Source organism: Drosophila sulfurigaster, chromosome 3, assembly GCF_023558435.1.
Source record: "Drosophila sulfurigaster albostrigata strain 15112-1811.04 chromosome 3, ASM2355843v2, whole genome shotgun sequence".
Taxonomy (NCBI): domain Eukaryota; kingdom Metazoa; phylum Arthropoda; class Insecta; order Diptera; family Drosophilidae; genus Drosophila; species Drosophila sulfurigaster.
In genome coordinates, this window is record NC_084883.1 from 21,788,417 (window position 1) to 21,804,236 (window position 15,820).

The 15,820-nt window shown below is 44.0% G+C and overlaps 5 protein-coding genes across 6 annotated transcripts; 2 read left to right on the forward strand and 3 right to left on the reverse strand.

Annotated features, from left to right (window-relative positions):
* Position 1: 1 nt before the first annotated feature.
* On the reverse strand, positions 2 to 2,465 carry LOC133846129 (translation initiation factor eIF-2B subunit delta-like). Of its 2 annotated transcripts, none has more exons than XM_062280895.1 (4): positions 2,324 to 2,465; positions 1,487 to 2,086; positions 837 to 1,427; positions 2 to 777 (listed from the first exon to the last, which is right to left on the reverse strand). In XM_062280895.1, exons 2-4 carry the CDS (start codon positions 1,970 to 1,972, stop codon positions 97 to 99), a joined length of 1,758 nt encoding a protein of 585 aa, XP_062136879.1. In that variant the 5' UTR covers positions 1,973 to 2,086; positions 2,324 to 2,465; the 3' UTR covers positions 2 to 96. The 2 variants fall into 2 exon arrangements, with proteins under 2 accessions (XP_062136879.1, XP_062136878.1); XM_062280894.1 differs by lacking the exon at positions 2,324 to 2,465 and adding an exon at positions 2,229 to 2,251.
* A 103-nt stretch (positions 2,466 to 2,568) lies between these two features.
* LOC133846134 (uncharacterized) lies at positions 2,569 to 3,257 on the reverse strand. Its single transcript, XM_062280903.1, has 3 exons — positions 3,103 to 3,257; positions 2,834 to 3,030; positions 2,569 to 2,761 (listed from the first exon to the last, which is right to left on the reverse strand). The coding sequence occupies exons 2-3, from the start codon at positions 3,009 to 3,011 to the stop codon at positions 2,694 to 2,696; spliced, it is 246 nt and encodes an 81-aa protein (XP_062136887.1). The 5' UTR covers positions 3,012 to 3,030; positions 3,103 to 3,257; the 3' UTR covers positions 2,569 to 2,693.
* A 148-nt stretch (positions 3,258 to 3,405) lies between these two features.
* Positions 3,406 to 8,325, forward strand: LOC133846128 (little elongation complex subunit 1). Its single transcript, XM_062280893.1, has 2 exons — positions 3,406 to 5,032; positions 5,090 to 8,325. Exons 1-2 carry the CDS (start codon positions 3,694 to 3,696, stop codon positions 8,074 to 8,076), a joined length of 4,326 nt encoding a protein of 1,441 aa, XP_062136877.1. The 5' UTR covers positions 3,406 to 3,693; the 3' UTR covers positions 8,077 to 8,325.
* Positions 8,326 to 8,550: 225 nt separating this feature from the next.
* On the reverse strand, positions 8,551 to 14,407 carry LOC133846127 (myosin-2). Its single transcript, XM_062280892.1, is given in 9 exon segments — positions 8,551 to 8,687; positions 8,743 to 8,859; positions 8,920 to 8,991; positions 9,054 to 13,220; positions 13,279 to 13,374; positions 13,376 to 13,483; positions 13,541 to 13,710; positions 13,781 to 13,880; positions 14,186 to 14,407. Coding segments are annotated over 9 exon segments (4,932 nt in total). The 5' UTR covers positions 14,270 to 14,407; the 3' UTR covers positions 8,551 to 8,669.
* Positions 14,408 to 14,759: 352 nt separating this feature from the next.
* On the forward strand, positions 14,760 to 15,740 carry LOC133846132 (aquaporin-2). The gene is made up of 2 exons (XM_062280901.1): positions 14,760 to 15,420; positions 15,478 to 15,740. The coding sequence occupies exons 1-2, from the start codon at positions 14,869 to 14,871 to the stop codon at positions 15,691 to 15,693; spliced, it is 768 nt and encodes a 255-aa protein (XP_062136885.1). The 5' UTR covers positions 14,760 to 14,868; the 3' UTR covers positions 15,694 to 15,740.
* Positions 15,741 to 15,820: the final 80 nt, after the last annotated feature.

Below are 15,820 nucleotides of genomic sequence, written 5' to 3' on the forward strand. Positions count from 1 at the left end.
ATAATAAAAAAGTATTTATTCAACAAATTCCTTTTCAGTTATGGTTCTGGCTTATGACGGGTTTTCGCAGTTAAATTGTTCAGTTAGGAGCTTCTTCTAATATCCAATTTCCGGTTTGATGCGTAGAATGACGGGCACACTGGTGCAGGGCAGAATAGCTACCTCGGTGACAACGGCGCTAACTAGTTCGGGTGGCGTAATATCATAGCTCAGATTGAGCGGTGTCATTCGACTCTTGTGCCAATTGTTCAAGCAGCATTTGGCATTCATCACCAATTGATTGGGATCGCATAATTCGTTGTATACAATAGCATCGGTTTGAAAGCGTTCGCTAAACTTGTGCGTCTCGCAGCAAACAAGCACGGGCACATTGTGGCAATTGGCCATCAGAGCCACCTGTGCAGTGCCAGCGCGTGCCATCACATAACCATTGGCCAGCAAGGCATGTGCGCCTAACAGCACCTTCGTTGCCTCTGGCATCACATAGCTCACAGCATTAATCAGCACATAGGTGCAGGGAATGCCGTGAGCATGCAGACGACGCAGCATCTCCTGTCCCTCGCAAAAGGGTCGCGAGTCGACGACAATGACACGAAAGGCAACCTTGCGACGCTTAGCCTCCTCGAGGATGTATTGTATAAGTGAGGAACAGGCGAATGTGAGCAACACATCGCCATCGGTGATCTTCTCCTGCATTGAGCTACTAATAGCTTGTGCAGCCTTGCCAATTTGATTCTCCACATAGGTGTCGATGAAGTGCGCCAACAGTTCCTTCAACTGAAAAACAAGAAATAGTTGAATTGATTGCAAATTGTTGTTGCTCGTTAAGTTCTTACCTCCGTTTCGGGTGTGTCTGCGGGCAGCTGAGTCAATTGATTCCTAAACTGTTTGTAAGCATTGGACACGGACACGGCCAGCGGACGACACTTGTTCAGATGCTCCACATGGTATTTGACCGCGCCATCGAGACTGCGTCCGAACTCTTTCTTCGCCGGCGTCTCGAAGTCTTGTACAACCTGTCGCAGTGCGTGCAGAAAGGCAATGCAACGTGCATTTGATCCCACAATGGTGCGTTCTGCATATTGCACTCCCAGACGGGCAATGCTGGGATGCACACGCGCATCGTTGATGAATAAACTGGCATCATGATTGGCGCGCACTAAGTGATTGAACAGCTTTACTTTGCACTCGCGTTCCGTTTTCAGTGGCGACAATTTAGCCGGTGACTTGGCAGGTGATTCACTCTCTCGTTTCGATTCCTTCACGGCAGCTGCGGGCGTCGTAATAACACTTGGTAATTTTTTCTCCGTGGCCTTGGCAGCAGCAGTTGGCGCTGCATTCGTCTTCTTCGTCTGTCCCTGAGCTTTGGCTGCACGTTGCGCCTCCTGGATGGCACGTCGCTCTGCCTTGCTCAGTGCTGGTTTCTTCTGCAAGGAAGTGGGGCAATTGTGAGAGGTTTTATTATAGAACTTCTAGTTCTACTTACCTTCTCCACGTCTGTTGGTGCAGCAGTTGATGGTGCCACTTCGAGATTGTTTAGTTTCTGGGTTACTGTGTCCACATTGTTGTTGCCAGTGGTCTTAGCAGTCTTTGCAGCCTGCTTGGCTGCTTTCTTGGCTTCACGTTCAGCTTTGATTTGATCTCGCGTCTTTTCCCCAGTATTGGAATCTGGGAGTTCGCTGCTGGAAGCGACTTTTGTTGAAGTAGCTGCAGCCACAGCTGCTACATTATCTTTTGTGGTTGTGGTTGTAGTTGTCGTCAATTTGGTTGTGATCGTTGTCTGCTCCACTTCTGTGATGATTGTTGTGGCTGGTTTGGTTGTCGCTGCCGCAGTTTCAACTGCAGTCGGAGTTGTGGTCTTTTGTTTCTTAGCTAGCTTCGCCTGCTTCTTGGCCTCACGCTCCGCCATGACTTGCTCCCGACTTTTGTCCGCTGCTCCATTTTGATTGGGATTACTGTTAGCTTTCTGCATTGCACTTTCGTTGGGCGACTGGATTTCGTTATCTTGCAATCGATTTCGCTTGTTCCTAGGTCGATTGCGTTGTCGTTGCTTCTTCTGCTTCGGCGCTGCGCTGCTCGTTGAACTCTGGCATAAAGCAAAATGTAAGGTATTATGTTGTAAAATTAATCCCAAAAATAAAAAAATAAGTTGTAAACATGCCAAATAAAAAGTCGTTTCTATGCTAGGCTAAACTACGAAATATGTATTTCGTGTGCAAAACTTGTACCTGTTCTTCGCCCATTGTGATAGCTTGCAAAAGAGTTTATTTGTGATGGTAGCTATTCTTATTACCAATTAATTCAGTTAAATTTTTTAATTTACCTGCTGAATAAAATTTGTTGCAAAACCCGCTTTACGAAGTTTTGTTGCTCACGATGGCAAATCCAACCAGCTGGCTACTAAATAAAATCTGCCACATTCGAACAACTATACTTGCTCGCAGCCCTGGATTTCGCTTTGAATGACATATCGCACGTTAGCCAGGCTGAACGGCTAAACAGCAATGCCCCCAACATTTATTACGAGTACAAAAAATCAATTTTTGTTGGCAACAACAATAACACATGTCCGTTTTCAATCATTTATTCACCGATTTTAATATTCATGTTATAACCACATAAAGCGATTCTGAAATGTTGATGCAAATATTAACAACTAAATCATATAGGCAGCGCCGCTCATCAGATTATTATTAATGGTGCTCAGCATGCTCCTTAGCTTGACTCTCAGCCCAGGCCTTCTTGTTTTCGGGTGAATTTGCTGAAACAAGCATAGATAATAAATTTAACAATAGTTTTGCATAAATGTCACAACTGAAAATGCAGTACTTACCCAGCTTGCTGATCTTGTAGAAAACGGGAACGCAGGCAACCACTGCAATGAAATAGTAGCGCCAGATCCATTGGTTCTTAATGTAATGCTTGATTGGGAATTGGGCCAGCTTAGCCGAAAAAGTATAGGGATACTTCATGGGGCGTCCGGGAGCCTTCTCAACAACTTTGTCGGCCATGGTTGTGATTTGGTTACTGCTAAATTAACAAAATTTGAAAGTTTTGAGAAAATTATGTAATTTTTTCATACGAATGCCGCAAGTTACGTACCTGTGCAAGACGAAGACCACAATAATTCAATGTGATGAAGTAGCCCTGGTAAAACACAAAGTTGGCTGCGACTGCAAAAACTGCCAATCTGCTAAAGAAAATTTGCAAAATATTGCATAAACTGCCAACTTTTTTCAAAAAGGAATATAATTTTTAAAAATATTTTGAGACTGGTTATGCTTAATAATATTCATGATACTGTTCTATTTAGCTAACAATTTTTGAATTGTATGCTTGTAATGAATGCTTTGATGGAGCTGAAAATATTTCTGCCATGAGAAATTCAATTTTTAGATGTACTTTGTCATTTACATTTGGTCACACTCTTTTGTCATTCACTAGAAATGTAATTTCTGCCGGTGTTAAAACGCGGATCGTGTTTTATTTATTTTGCAATCGTTTTTTATAAAATTTGGTTGCGTTTTTTTTTGCATGTTTGAATACGACGCTAAAGTTATTATAATGCATGTTGACTGTGTAAACATAAATGCGTTTGTCACCTAAGCCGCAACCGTAGACGCATTGGATGCAAACGTTTGCCGCTCTCAACAAACCAAACACGTGAAGCATAAATACAAAACAAAAATTGCGATGCCTGAAAACTTGGATCTGTGTGAAATTGATTTTTTGCTCGGTTCTCCACCATGTCAAATGCAAAATGAAGCTACTTTTGATCTACATTTGCCAGGCAACCGCAAATCCAGCAAGAAACGTTCTCTGCTCGCTGAACGCATTGCGGACAGCGATGAGTTAGTGCGTCAATTGAAGCAGCTGCAGGGCAACCAGCAGCAGTTGAATGATCTGCGACGCTCCGCTGGCGAGGTAACCGAACTCTATCAGCATGAGAAACAGCAGCGGGAGGAGCTCGAGCGACGTCTAACTGAACGGAATCAACGTTGCTCCGAACTAGAGAAGCAGCTGGATGTGCAGCAATTGAACAGCGACAACCTGCAAGAACAGCTCAAAGTCCGTGCATTGCCAGTCGATGCCAAGGACATGGTCACCATATTCATGCAACTAACACAGCGCGTGGGTGGCGAAGATTCGCCAGCCAGTGGTTTATTGCGGCGTGAACACAATTTGGTGCGCAAACTGAAGGAGTACTGCAAGAAATGTAAGATTGTAATACCTCCAGCTCCGGCGATTAAAAGTCCACCAGCCAAGCGAAGCAAGGCCACATGTGGAACTGCAATTGCAACGCAAACAACACAAACAAATGAGCTGCCCACCAAGAAACCAGAAATGTGTTCGATTGCGGTTCAAAGCGAGAACGTAGCAGTTGCCACACGCAATCAGGGCACGCAGCACAAGTATATGACCACAACGCGCGGCACAACGACAGCATCCTTTATCAAAAAACACGATGTGGGCACCTGTTTTCCAGAGCCCAAAGCTCCACTATCTGTGCAACAGATTTTAAGCGATATGCTCACGTGGAGCAGTTCAAGTCAAAGGCCTCTAAGTCCCATTGGTGATCTGCAGCCAGAACCAGATGTGGTATCAACGATTAGCATGGGCACCTGCACTGACTTGTGCAACGTGTTGCGCGAGATTGATTATCTGCCCGCAGTGCCAGCAGATTTAAAACGTTCGATTTCGCGGCCACCCTCACGCGCCAGCGTAAAAGATGAGTTGCCGACCACGCCTACACTGGGGGCCTATGGTCATCATATGGCCAAGGAGCTGCTCAACATACTGCCGCACAATCAAAGCGTGTTGACTGATTTGCCGCCGCATGTTTTCAACGAAATCTGGCAAGTTATGGGGCAAATGGTGCTCGTTGTCTTACAGCGTCGCTCAACAAACGCTGCAACAGCGACACCAACACCTGTACCTACTCCGCCTCCCACCATCAGTCAGGCTGACTTTAGCAGCTGGTTCGATGCCCTGCACGAGAGTTCCTTGAACCTGGCGATGTCCAGCAATAAAGGTAAATCCGTAATAACCAAGAAGTTAACAGCTGCTCAATGTGCCAATTTTATTATAGATCATGCTGAGATTGATGTGCCAGCGGAGGAAGAAACAGTTGGTGGCATGGATATAGGCACTGATCCTATAATAATGCCACCGCCCAACGAATTAACGCCCATTAAGCTGCCTATGAGACCCAAATTTCGCATGAAATCACGCATAAAACCAAAGCCAAAGAAGAAAAAACGTCGTGTCGTTATAAAAACAAAATCCACGGCGAAAAAACAACAAAGCGAAAACGATTGTAAAACTGTCGACACAGCAGATTCTGCAGTTTATTTCCTTAGCAATTTAAATGTGTTTAAAAGCTCCAACTGTGATATTTTGGACATTCAGCTTGATCCAGAGGAACAGCGCTTACTTGAAATGACTTCTGCAGCAGAGGCCGTTGACCCAAATGTTGATTGTGGAGAAGAAACTCCCCAGCGGTTCTTTTCATCAACATCCGGCCAAAGCCAAATAAATGAGAACTTGGCTGATAAAGAAAACATTCTCCAGAAACCAAATAATTCTCTTAGCACTTCAATTGTTCCAGAAATACAAGCTGATAATCGACAGTTTTCGATACTTGAAGTTACACAAGATCGTCCTCAGAGCATGCTTACAATTTCATCATGCCAAAATGAAACCCAACCAACTCTTGATGAAGTAGACACAGCAACATCTCACCTGCTCAAAGATACAGGAAGTTTTTTACAGAGCAGCATCCAAACTTCAGCCCACAACAATCAAAAGGAGTCAACAGCTGCGAATGAGAAGGAATCTTATGATGGAAAAACACTAGATAAAGAAGTTCCTACAGAAAAGCTATCTTTAACTTTCTGCCAACCTAAACAACTTACAAAATCATTAGTTGAGATTAAAGAGGATTCAGTAAATAAACATAGGATGCCACAAAATACAGTTATAACATCACTTCATCGAATGAAAGTGGAATCTACATTAAACGAGGATAAGACTTCCAAAGATGAGCAATCTTCGACAGAAGATGATTTGCAATGCGTGTTTTCAGCTTCAACATACAATACTCGTGTACGTTCACTATTTGGCAGTGATGACGATTCAGATAATGAACAATTTAAGGAAGATTCGTCATCATTTACATCAAACTGTTTTCAGGACTCGAACCAAAGTGAGTCGTCAGGGGAGGACTGGGATGATGAACAGCCAGCAGTTTGTCCAGAAGAAAAGGTTACACTTTCATCTACACTTAAAGAAGCTGTAAACAATTCATTAACTGAGTCGGATGTTGAACAGCCGAAACTTTTGGCTCATACTGAAGATTTGCAACAATGCTCACCTCCATCTTTCAACTACACAAATCAACAGATGTCCTCATTTGATGCACATCCAAACTCTCCTTCATTACATTATAATGCAGAAATGCATGCAAACTTATCGGATGTGGAAAGCATTGGATCTGGCTGTGATTTAGTCATTGATGATGGTAATCTGCCAGATGAGAATACAGACTGTCAAAGTGACGAGCCGATTCAACCGGTTCCTGTAATTAATCGTAAGCGAAAGGCAAGTTCATCCAGCAGACTAGAGTATCAACCAGTTGAAAAGCGACTGACACGTTCCCAAGCTAAGCAGTTACTTTTAGAAAGTGAAAATGTGGACAACAGCAATCCTCAGCCAAGCGATACTACATTTTCTTCACCCATGTCACCTGTTGCGGCTACCGACTGCGAAGGAAGTGACTTAGAACCCATCGTAATTCCACTGCAGTCACCTGGAGAGGAGCTCAATGCTAGAGAACCGAAGGCTCTGCTCAGCTACGTTGTCAACGAAGTCAAAGCCACTGCCAAGCAATGTGGTAAACGGCCGCAGCAGCAGCAAAGTGTAGAGCAATTAAAGCTGAAAGTGGTCGATTACATGATAAACTTCAAGGAGTTGGAGACTTCGTGTTTTGAGTGCTTCAATCGAGATGAAAATGTCGCTTGTGATGTCATAATTAATGCATATGGAACAGATGAGGTTAAGATAGAAGAAGTCAGTGCTCTGGAGCGTCTAATGTTGATTGTTCGAAGAATTCAGTTGCAGAACAATTCTCTTATACCACGATTGATGAACGTGTTGGAGCAACGCTTATTCACACTAAAGGAGCGACTAAACACACAAATGTCACACAAATATCTGCGATTGCATTTGCATTTGATTGCCATGCAAAAGGGTCTCACGGTGCCTGGCCAAAGTTTTGTGAATCCAGCACGTTTGCTGCTGGCCAAAATACTGTATCACTACAAGAATGACATGACATTACTGGTCCTCGAGGTATTGAACCACTTTCCAACGGTGCTGCCATATCGCGAGGAACGCGGCTACAATCATGCCGATCCACTAATTACGGTCATCAAGCATTTGCTCATGAGTCACAAGTACGAGGTGCAAGATGCCGAAGGCGCTGATCGTGCATTGATCTCCAAACTGCGATTCCAATACCACTTTCAGCCCTTTGAGCCCACCAAGCAGCAGGTGATTGAGAATCTGGTGGAGAAACTAAAAGCAGGTCGACTAGATCAATTGTGCTACGCCTTTGCGCTATTCTGTCGTCGCGCAACTCCGACGCAAGTCCTCAAAAGCGTGCTGGAGGCACATCTGCTGCCGCTGGCCAACAGCTACTGTGATTTGTGCATGCAGAGCGAGGAGTATGATGCACGCATGGAGGCTCTGCTGCAAAGCATATCGATGATTGTGAAGCAAATGCCGCTGGGTCAACAAATCGATATTACCATCTACATTGCGCTCTTCAAGCGCATTCTTGTGGCAGTGCCACGTCCTTGCGTCCAACAGGCTGCTGTCCAGGCCATATTGCGTACTCAACGTTTTGGTTACGGCTTTGCGTTGGATGCGCTGCACAGCTACAGACCTAACTATCAACTCTCTCCTATGACGCGGGCCATGATGCGCAGCTATGCGGAGCGTCGCCGACAGTATCAGCTGCACAAGAAGGCGCCGTTTTGTCAGAAGGATGCAAATGGAAAGCAATCAGTTCGTTAAATTTCTTCTTTTTTATGAATTGTAAATATTTATTTGTGTGATTGTATATATATTTATATATATTATATGAATTAAACTAAATGCTAACTGCAATAGATATTTTTACAACTTTAAGCTTACAAACTAAAATTAATTTGATTAAAAAAAGGAATACACATTGCATGTAGAAATGATTGCACATTAAAAATGGAAATGGAAAGCGTTGAAAGTCATGTTGTGTGTCAATCAAGCAACAAAATTTAAGCATAACTTCAAAAATTTACAATAGAAATTTACATATAGAAGCTTCGTGACTGTACAATAGAACACATTTGGGGGATTCCCCCCGAAATGTATCTTCTGTATGCTATGTTAGTATGTATAGTATGTGTTATGTTGTCGAATTATATTAACTATGCCTCCATATCGAAATGCCTTTGAAGCAGTTAGCTAGTGGGACGCAAAAGAACAGCAAACAACTTGTGGCTCAATTGAGGTAAGGTACTTGTCGTGAACCTGGGCTAAACGTTCAGCTTTGATTTGTTGTAGTCTAGAAGCGCATCATTGCAAGGCTGCCACCAGTTGCCGTTGTCGTTGAGTGCCAACAACTCTTGCTAGATCAGTTTATTTAGCTGAAAAGATAAATTGTTTAGTATGTAAATTTGAATAGAGTGAAATTCTTTATACCAGTGAGCGACGCTGGTGCTCCTTTTCGAGTGCAACTTGTGCTTGCTGTGGCGAAAACTTCAGCACTGCCGAGATGACCTTTACCAGAGTCTCATTGTTCGTATTACCGGTTAAGTACTGAAAGTATTTTACTTGTTATTATAAAGATATTTGCTTGGCTTTGAAATTAACTCTCACCTGAAACATGATGTTCCGCAGATATTCGAACTCAGTGTTTGCAGGCACACTATCGCTATGCTGCATGGATACCTGTGACATCAAGTAAATAGGATTAATTTGAATGTAATCACTGGAATATCAATTTTCTATACCAATGTTTCATCCAATTGCCGCGATAGCTTTGCGTTCTGCAGCTTCAGACGCTCGTTCGACTGCTCGAGTATGAGAAAGTTTTCACACTTCTGCTCTAAGAATATATTGCGATTCGTCACATCTTGCACCTCGCTCATAATCTCTTTGAGCTTCGCCTCTAGTAGCGCTTTCTCATCGGTGGCCACCGCATCCTGCACATTCTTGGGAGCTAAGCTAGCCAGCAGTTGTTGGGCTTGAATGCCGGCGCGTAGTGTCTCCAGCTCATTGATGCGTTCTGCCATCTCCTTGTTGGTCGCCTGCAGTTCATCAATCTCCTGCTGAAGATTTGACTGTTCGCCAGTGCTCTTGTACTTGAGATCCTCCAGTTCGCGTTGCAATTGCTCATTGAGGTTGCGCAAATGCTCCGAATCGCTGGGCAGTGGTATTTGTGTTGGTGTTGCTGTTGGCAACTGTTGCTGGTCTTCTTTATGCTTAGCAATTTGCTCTTCGAGGCGCACACAATGCTCTTGGGATTTCGTCAGCTCCACTTGACGTTCCTGCAGCTGCTGCTGAACGTGCAACAGCTCCTTCTGGACTGTGTCGCTTTGCTCGCTCACAAAGCTGGCATGCTCGCTTTGACGTGTCAACTCTAAAGCCTGTTCCTCAAGCGCGGCTTTGAGTTGTGACACCTCGATCTTGGCCTCACTACTGGCTGTGTCCTTTTCAATTAGTTGCGTTGCATGTTGCTCGGCCTGCTCCTGAAGGACGTAGAGTTCACACTGCAGCGACTTGAGTTTCTCTCTTAGATCATCGCCTTCGCTGGGTGTCGTCGTTGCTAGAGACAATTCCTTCTCTAGCTGCTTGGTATGCTTGTTTAGATATTCGTTTTCGATCTGCAATTGTTCGTAGTTGGCTAGCTGCTGGGAGGAGCTCTTCAGCGTTTCGATTTCTCTCTGCAGTGCATCGTTAGCTTCGTGTAGCCGTTGCACATCCCCATTGGCGGCACTACAACGTGCCTCGAGGGTTTCCAGCTGTGCTGTATGCGATGCATTTGCCGTTTGCATCTTCTGTTGCATAGACTGCTCCGTTTCTTTTAGTGAGTCCAATTGTTCACGTAAATTGTGTACTGTTGCTTTTAGAATGTCCAGCTGTTCAGTGTTACTCTCCAGCTCAGTGGAGCGTTGTGTTTGCTCCTCCAACTGCTGTTGCAATTCACGTTGTCGATCACGCACCTCGGAAAGTTGCTGTTGAGCTTCATCCAAGTCCAGTTGCAGAGTATTCGCCTGCGATTCCAAGGCGTTCTTTGCCTGCTGCACACAAGTGAGCTCATCCTTTGCTATCAGGCTTTCCTTCTCAAAGGAATCGCATTTATCCTGCAGCGTGCGATGATCGTGCTCCATGATCTCTTGAGCATTCTGCAGCTTGGAATGCTCGTCCAGCACCTGTTGCATTTTGTTTTGTATCTTTGTCAGTTCGTCCTGCTGCTTCTGCAAGTGATTATTCTGCTCCTCCAGCAGACAGTTGCGTTCTGCCAATTTGCTGTTCTCTCGTTCGATCTCTTCAATTCTGGCCGTTGACAACTCACCCTGCACATCGTTGTCTTGCTGCTGCTGTTGCAACGCCTCAATATGCGCTTCCAGTTGACGCTTCTCGCGTTCCAATTGCGTTTGCGCGGACTGCACTTCCTGCAGATGTGCCTGCATCGTGGTGATCTCCTCTAGAATAACTGTGACACGCGATTGTAATTCTTGCTTCTCATTGCGCAGCTCTTCCACCTTAGCCGACTCTCCCTTGAGCTGTTCCACGTTGGCAGCCTGCTCGCTGTGCTTTGTCTGCAGCTGCTCGTGCTGTTTTTTCAGCTTATTGAGTTTGTTGGAGCTGGCCTTCAGTTCCTTTTCCTTGGCTGCCACGCCAGTTTGAGCGGCAGTTAGTTGGCTTGTCAGTGCTTCGATCTGTGATCTTAATGCTGCTATTGCATCTGCTTCAGAGTTTGTGCTGCTGGTGAATTGATCATTCAATGACTGCAGCTCATGTTGTAGCTTGAGTGTTTGTTCCTCAGCCGCAGACTTCTCCACGTTGAGTACGGCAACCATTTCGCGTTCTTGCTCTAGACTCTTTTCAGTTTCCAGCACACGCTGCTCTTGCTGTGTCAATCGTTCCCTGGCTTCCAATAGTTGAACCTGCACTTCGTCTAAAGTGGATTCGTTTTGCTGATAGCGCTGCACAATCTCGTTAAGCTGATTATTTTGCAGTCGCAAGTCTTCCAAGCTCTGTTCACTGTCGGTTTTCAACGTGCTTAGTTGCTCCTCCAGCAAGGTTAGTTGTTTCTCCTTTGTCGTATGGTTTAATTTCAAATTGTTGAGTTCTTCCTCGGTAGCAAGCAGTTTGGCTTCAGCCTCCTGTTTTAATTTTTTTAGCTTCTTCAATTGCTCTTTGGTTTCTTCGGCTTCCGATCCACGACTGTTGGAAGATTCCAACTCTGTCTGAAGCTGCGACAACCTCACTTGCGTTTGCTGCGCTTCATTTTCTTTCTGCTCCAAATGCAACTGCAGTTGCTTCTCAAGCGTATTCACTTCTTGCTCCTTTGTCGTATACTTTAATCTCAAACTATTCAGCTCCTCCTCGGTGGCAATTAATTTTGCTACCGCTTCTTGCTTCGAGTTTTCCAGATGTTTCAGTTCCTCTTTAATTTCCTCTGCATGCGATGCACGATTATTGGATGCTGCTAGATCATTATTGAGTTGGCTTAGCTTCTCTTGCCATTGTTGGGAATCATTTTGTGTCTCCGCTAATTTTTCTTCTAGCGAAGTCACTAGTTGCTCCTTTGTCGTGTATTCCAATCTTAACTGGCTCAACTGCTCCTCAGTGGCTTGTAGTTTAGCTGTTATTTCCTGTTTACTGTCTTGTATCTGCTCCAATTGCTGCTTAGTATCCTCCAGTTGATCTCCACGACTATTAGAGGACTCCAGTTCTGCTTCAAGCTTTACTAATTTCTCTTGCAATTGGCGTGTTTCGTTTTCCTTCTGCTCCAGCTGTGCCTGAAGCTGCTTTTCCAACGCTGTCACCTGTTGCTCCTTTGAAGTGTGCTCTTTACTTAAGTTTTGTAGCTGCTCTTCAGCCGCAGTAAGTTTGGCTTCCAATTCGATCTTGGAGGCTTCCAATCCACCTTCTTGTTGCTTCAGTTGATCTTGCAGTTTCTGCACTTCCGTTTCCTTCAATGTCAGCTCGGTTTCCAATTTCTTCAGCTGTGCTACGCTTTGTTGCTCTTTTTCCGCTTGCTCATTCTTCAGTGTACTTAACAATTGTTCGGTCGTGATAAGCTTGGCTTCAGTTTCTTGCTTAACCTGCTCCAACTGCTTCAATTGCTCCTTGATGTCCTTCAGCTGCGTTTCATTAGTGCTTGCCTGCTGCAACTCGCATGTCTGCTGCTTCAAATTGTCCTGCAGTTGTTGTACTTGTTTTTCCTTTTGCTCCAACTCGGATTCTAGTTTCTTTAGATGCTGCGACTTTTCCGTTTGATCCCCTTTAAGAGTGCTCAGAGTATGATTCGCTGCAATGAGTTTGGCATCGACTTCTTGTTTGGCATTTTGCAGTTTCTTCAGCTGCTCCTTGACATCGCCGGCTTGCGTTTCACGACCATTAGCCAACTCCAATTCAACTTCCAGTTGCTTCACGGCATCCTGCAGCTTGCGAACTTCCGTTTCTTTATGCTCCAGCTCCGTGTGGATTGCCTGCTTGGTTTGCGCCAGCAAGAGCACATTTTCCTCCTCCTGTTTGCGCAGCGATGCAATCGTATTGTTGGCTTCCTTGTTATTCTGCGACAGCTGTTTCAGCTGCTCTTCATGTTCAACCAATAGTTGGCGTAGTTTGGTTATGTCCTCATCATGTTCATGCGTGGGTTGGCTACCATTTGTTGTGGTCACTGCCTTTACTACTGTTGGTTCCTCCAAATCGATTAGCTTGTCGCCATCATTCTGACTGCGGTTGAGTGCAGCAGCCACATTATCGGGGTTCTCTCCTAGCAGCTTGAGCTTGGTTTGGTAGGCTTGCATCTTGCAGCTCATGTCATCCATTTCGATGCGCAGCGCTTCCTCCAAATGTGCTTTGGCCTGCTGTTCCAGTGTGCATTGTTCACGCAATTCGCTAATGCGACGCAATGCCTTTTCCTGGGTCTCCACAAGCACAGACTAAAAAACAAATTAGGTATAATAATAATGCAGAAATATATGTGGTTTTTTAGCTTACGCGTGCTTTACTACTGTCGCGCTCCAATTCTTTGTACTTCTTCGCCAGATCCGTATAGCGACAGCGATACTTGTGATAACGATCCAACGATTTTTTTATACGCATCATATAACTGATCTTTGGTAATCACATCCAATCGTGCCGTCGATGCCGAGTCATCAAACTCGCTGCTCGTCTCATCCAAGTCCGACTGCAAGTGATACATCTGCAATAGGAAAAACAGTTGGTTATTGGCCGATGATTCAAATTAAACTCAGCTTACAGCTGGTGCATCATAAGAGGGCAAGCGAAAGGAGACATCGCTAGCCATGGACGAGTTAGATAGCTTGCGGGTGCGCGGTATAGCCCCTCCAACACCATTTAATGACTGTGTCGAGGTGCGAACGCCGCGCGGCAGCTTTTGTATGCGATACGGAGAGTTTTGTGGCGTATCTGGAATGTGTAATTAAATCAGTATCTTGCACTGATAAGACTCTAAATGTCGTTATCAATACCACTTTACCTTCTTCTGTGATGCTAAAGAAGTTCTCATTTGTGCCGGTATCGGTATTCTCTGAGCTATTTGGCGTCGTTGTTGAACTGGACGATGAGCTCACAGCGGCCTAGAAAGCAACAAAAAAGGGGAACAATTAAATGCTTTTATATTTATCTACGTGTGTGTGTGTCATGCAATCTGATTGTGTGCAAGGGGTGGGCGAGGGTGCTGGGTGTGCGCACAGCTGCCAAACCTATATAATAAAATATGGGTCAAATTTGATGACTGCCGCTTGGTTTTGTGCATCACCTTTTGCCCGGACACAAACATGACATACAGATTCACACACACACATTGAAACAACCACACAACATTTGCTTATGTGTGTGTATGTTTTTATTAATTTTGCACTTTTTCCTATTCATTTCTTGCCTGGGCTGCGTTTGCAAATTGTTGGAATTTGGACGGCGACGCTTTCACCTCTTCGATGAGCTTGTTTTTCAAATTGGCAAACATGTTTGGGCTTTTTGCTGCACTTGTTGGATACTGTGTTGACTTCCAAATTTATGCCCAGTCGATTTTTATATAAAAAACATCTAATATAAATAAATACGTGTCTGCAGGTATTGCGCTTATTGCCACTCTGATTTATTTTTGCGATGTGGCAGCATTGCATGGTAAAAATGTATAGGCTCACCTTTTTTTGGTATTTTCTTCATGAAGTGCATCTGAGTGAACTATTATGGTATATCTGACGGTATGGTCACGCTGCAATTTGAAATGTACAGCCGTTACTTTTTTGTCCCAAGATGTAGTACAATAATAAAATTTAAATTTTATAATTGATATACATCATCTCATGTTTATTTGTGGACATTAGTAATAATACATTGTGAGCACTTACTAAAGTGCAATTATTCGACGAACATTCTTCATACAGCAATTTTTAGTTTTAAAATGGGATATTTCATTTAAATAAAAAACAGTAGCGAAAAACCTGTCAGATTCTGTAAAAATCTCAGAATAAACTCAATTCAATTCAATTATTCACAGCTCTACAGAAGTCGTTAACATACTTACATATTTTCAAAGACTATAATTGTTTGCTAAATTCAATGTTGGACGCGTCAAAAATGAAGCTCAACAATAATATCATGATGCGTGGTTTGAGTGAATTTTCGGCAACAGCCATATTAATGATCTTCAGCTGTATTGGCTGCACGGCAAATCAACAGGATTACAATCATGGAATTCTCATTGCAAGTCTGATCCAAGGAATGGCCGTTGTGATGATTATGCATATCTTTGGATTTATATCTGGCGCTCATGCAAATCCGTGTGTCTCGATTGCTTGCTGTTTGCTCGGTCATATTGGATCTCATATGATGATGTTCTATGTGGCCAGTCAGCTTGCAGGCGCTGCATTTGGCTATTTTCTATTACATCAAATGGTACCCCAGGTCACGATTATGTCCAGCAAACTTGGCAACTGTATAGTGGAACCCATGGAAGGTCTTTCCTATGTACAGATTTTGAGCATTGAGGGCTTTCTTGCAGCAGTGATGACCTTTGCTTGGTGTGCTCTGTGGGATGTGCGCAGTGGACGTTTTCTAGACTCGGTTACCTTGCGCATTGGATGCTTGATCACAGCATGTCATTTAGTAGGAGTAAGTAATGGGATTTATTTGTAGGTTCAATGCAATATAATTGATTATAATTCATAGGCACAGCTGACTGGGGCAACAATGAATCCAGCCAAGCTGCTCATTCCAACGCTCTACAATGGAAACCCGGAAACTGTGCTAATGCAATTGTCTGGCCAGTTGGTGGCTTGCATCATTGTGCCTCAAATCTGGCACTTTGTCTTTAGCCAACGCTATCGACCTCTGCGCGTGGAGAACAGCGAGAGGCCTTCGCCTGACCTATATTTAACTCCATAATTATTAAGACTATAACTGCTAATATAAATACCATATTTACTCATGAATATTACGATGCATTTATCTACCCTGTTGGGTTTATTCGCCTGCAATTAGTGGATCGCCTGCCAGGCAAAATTGAACTTAA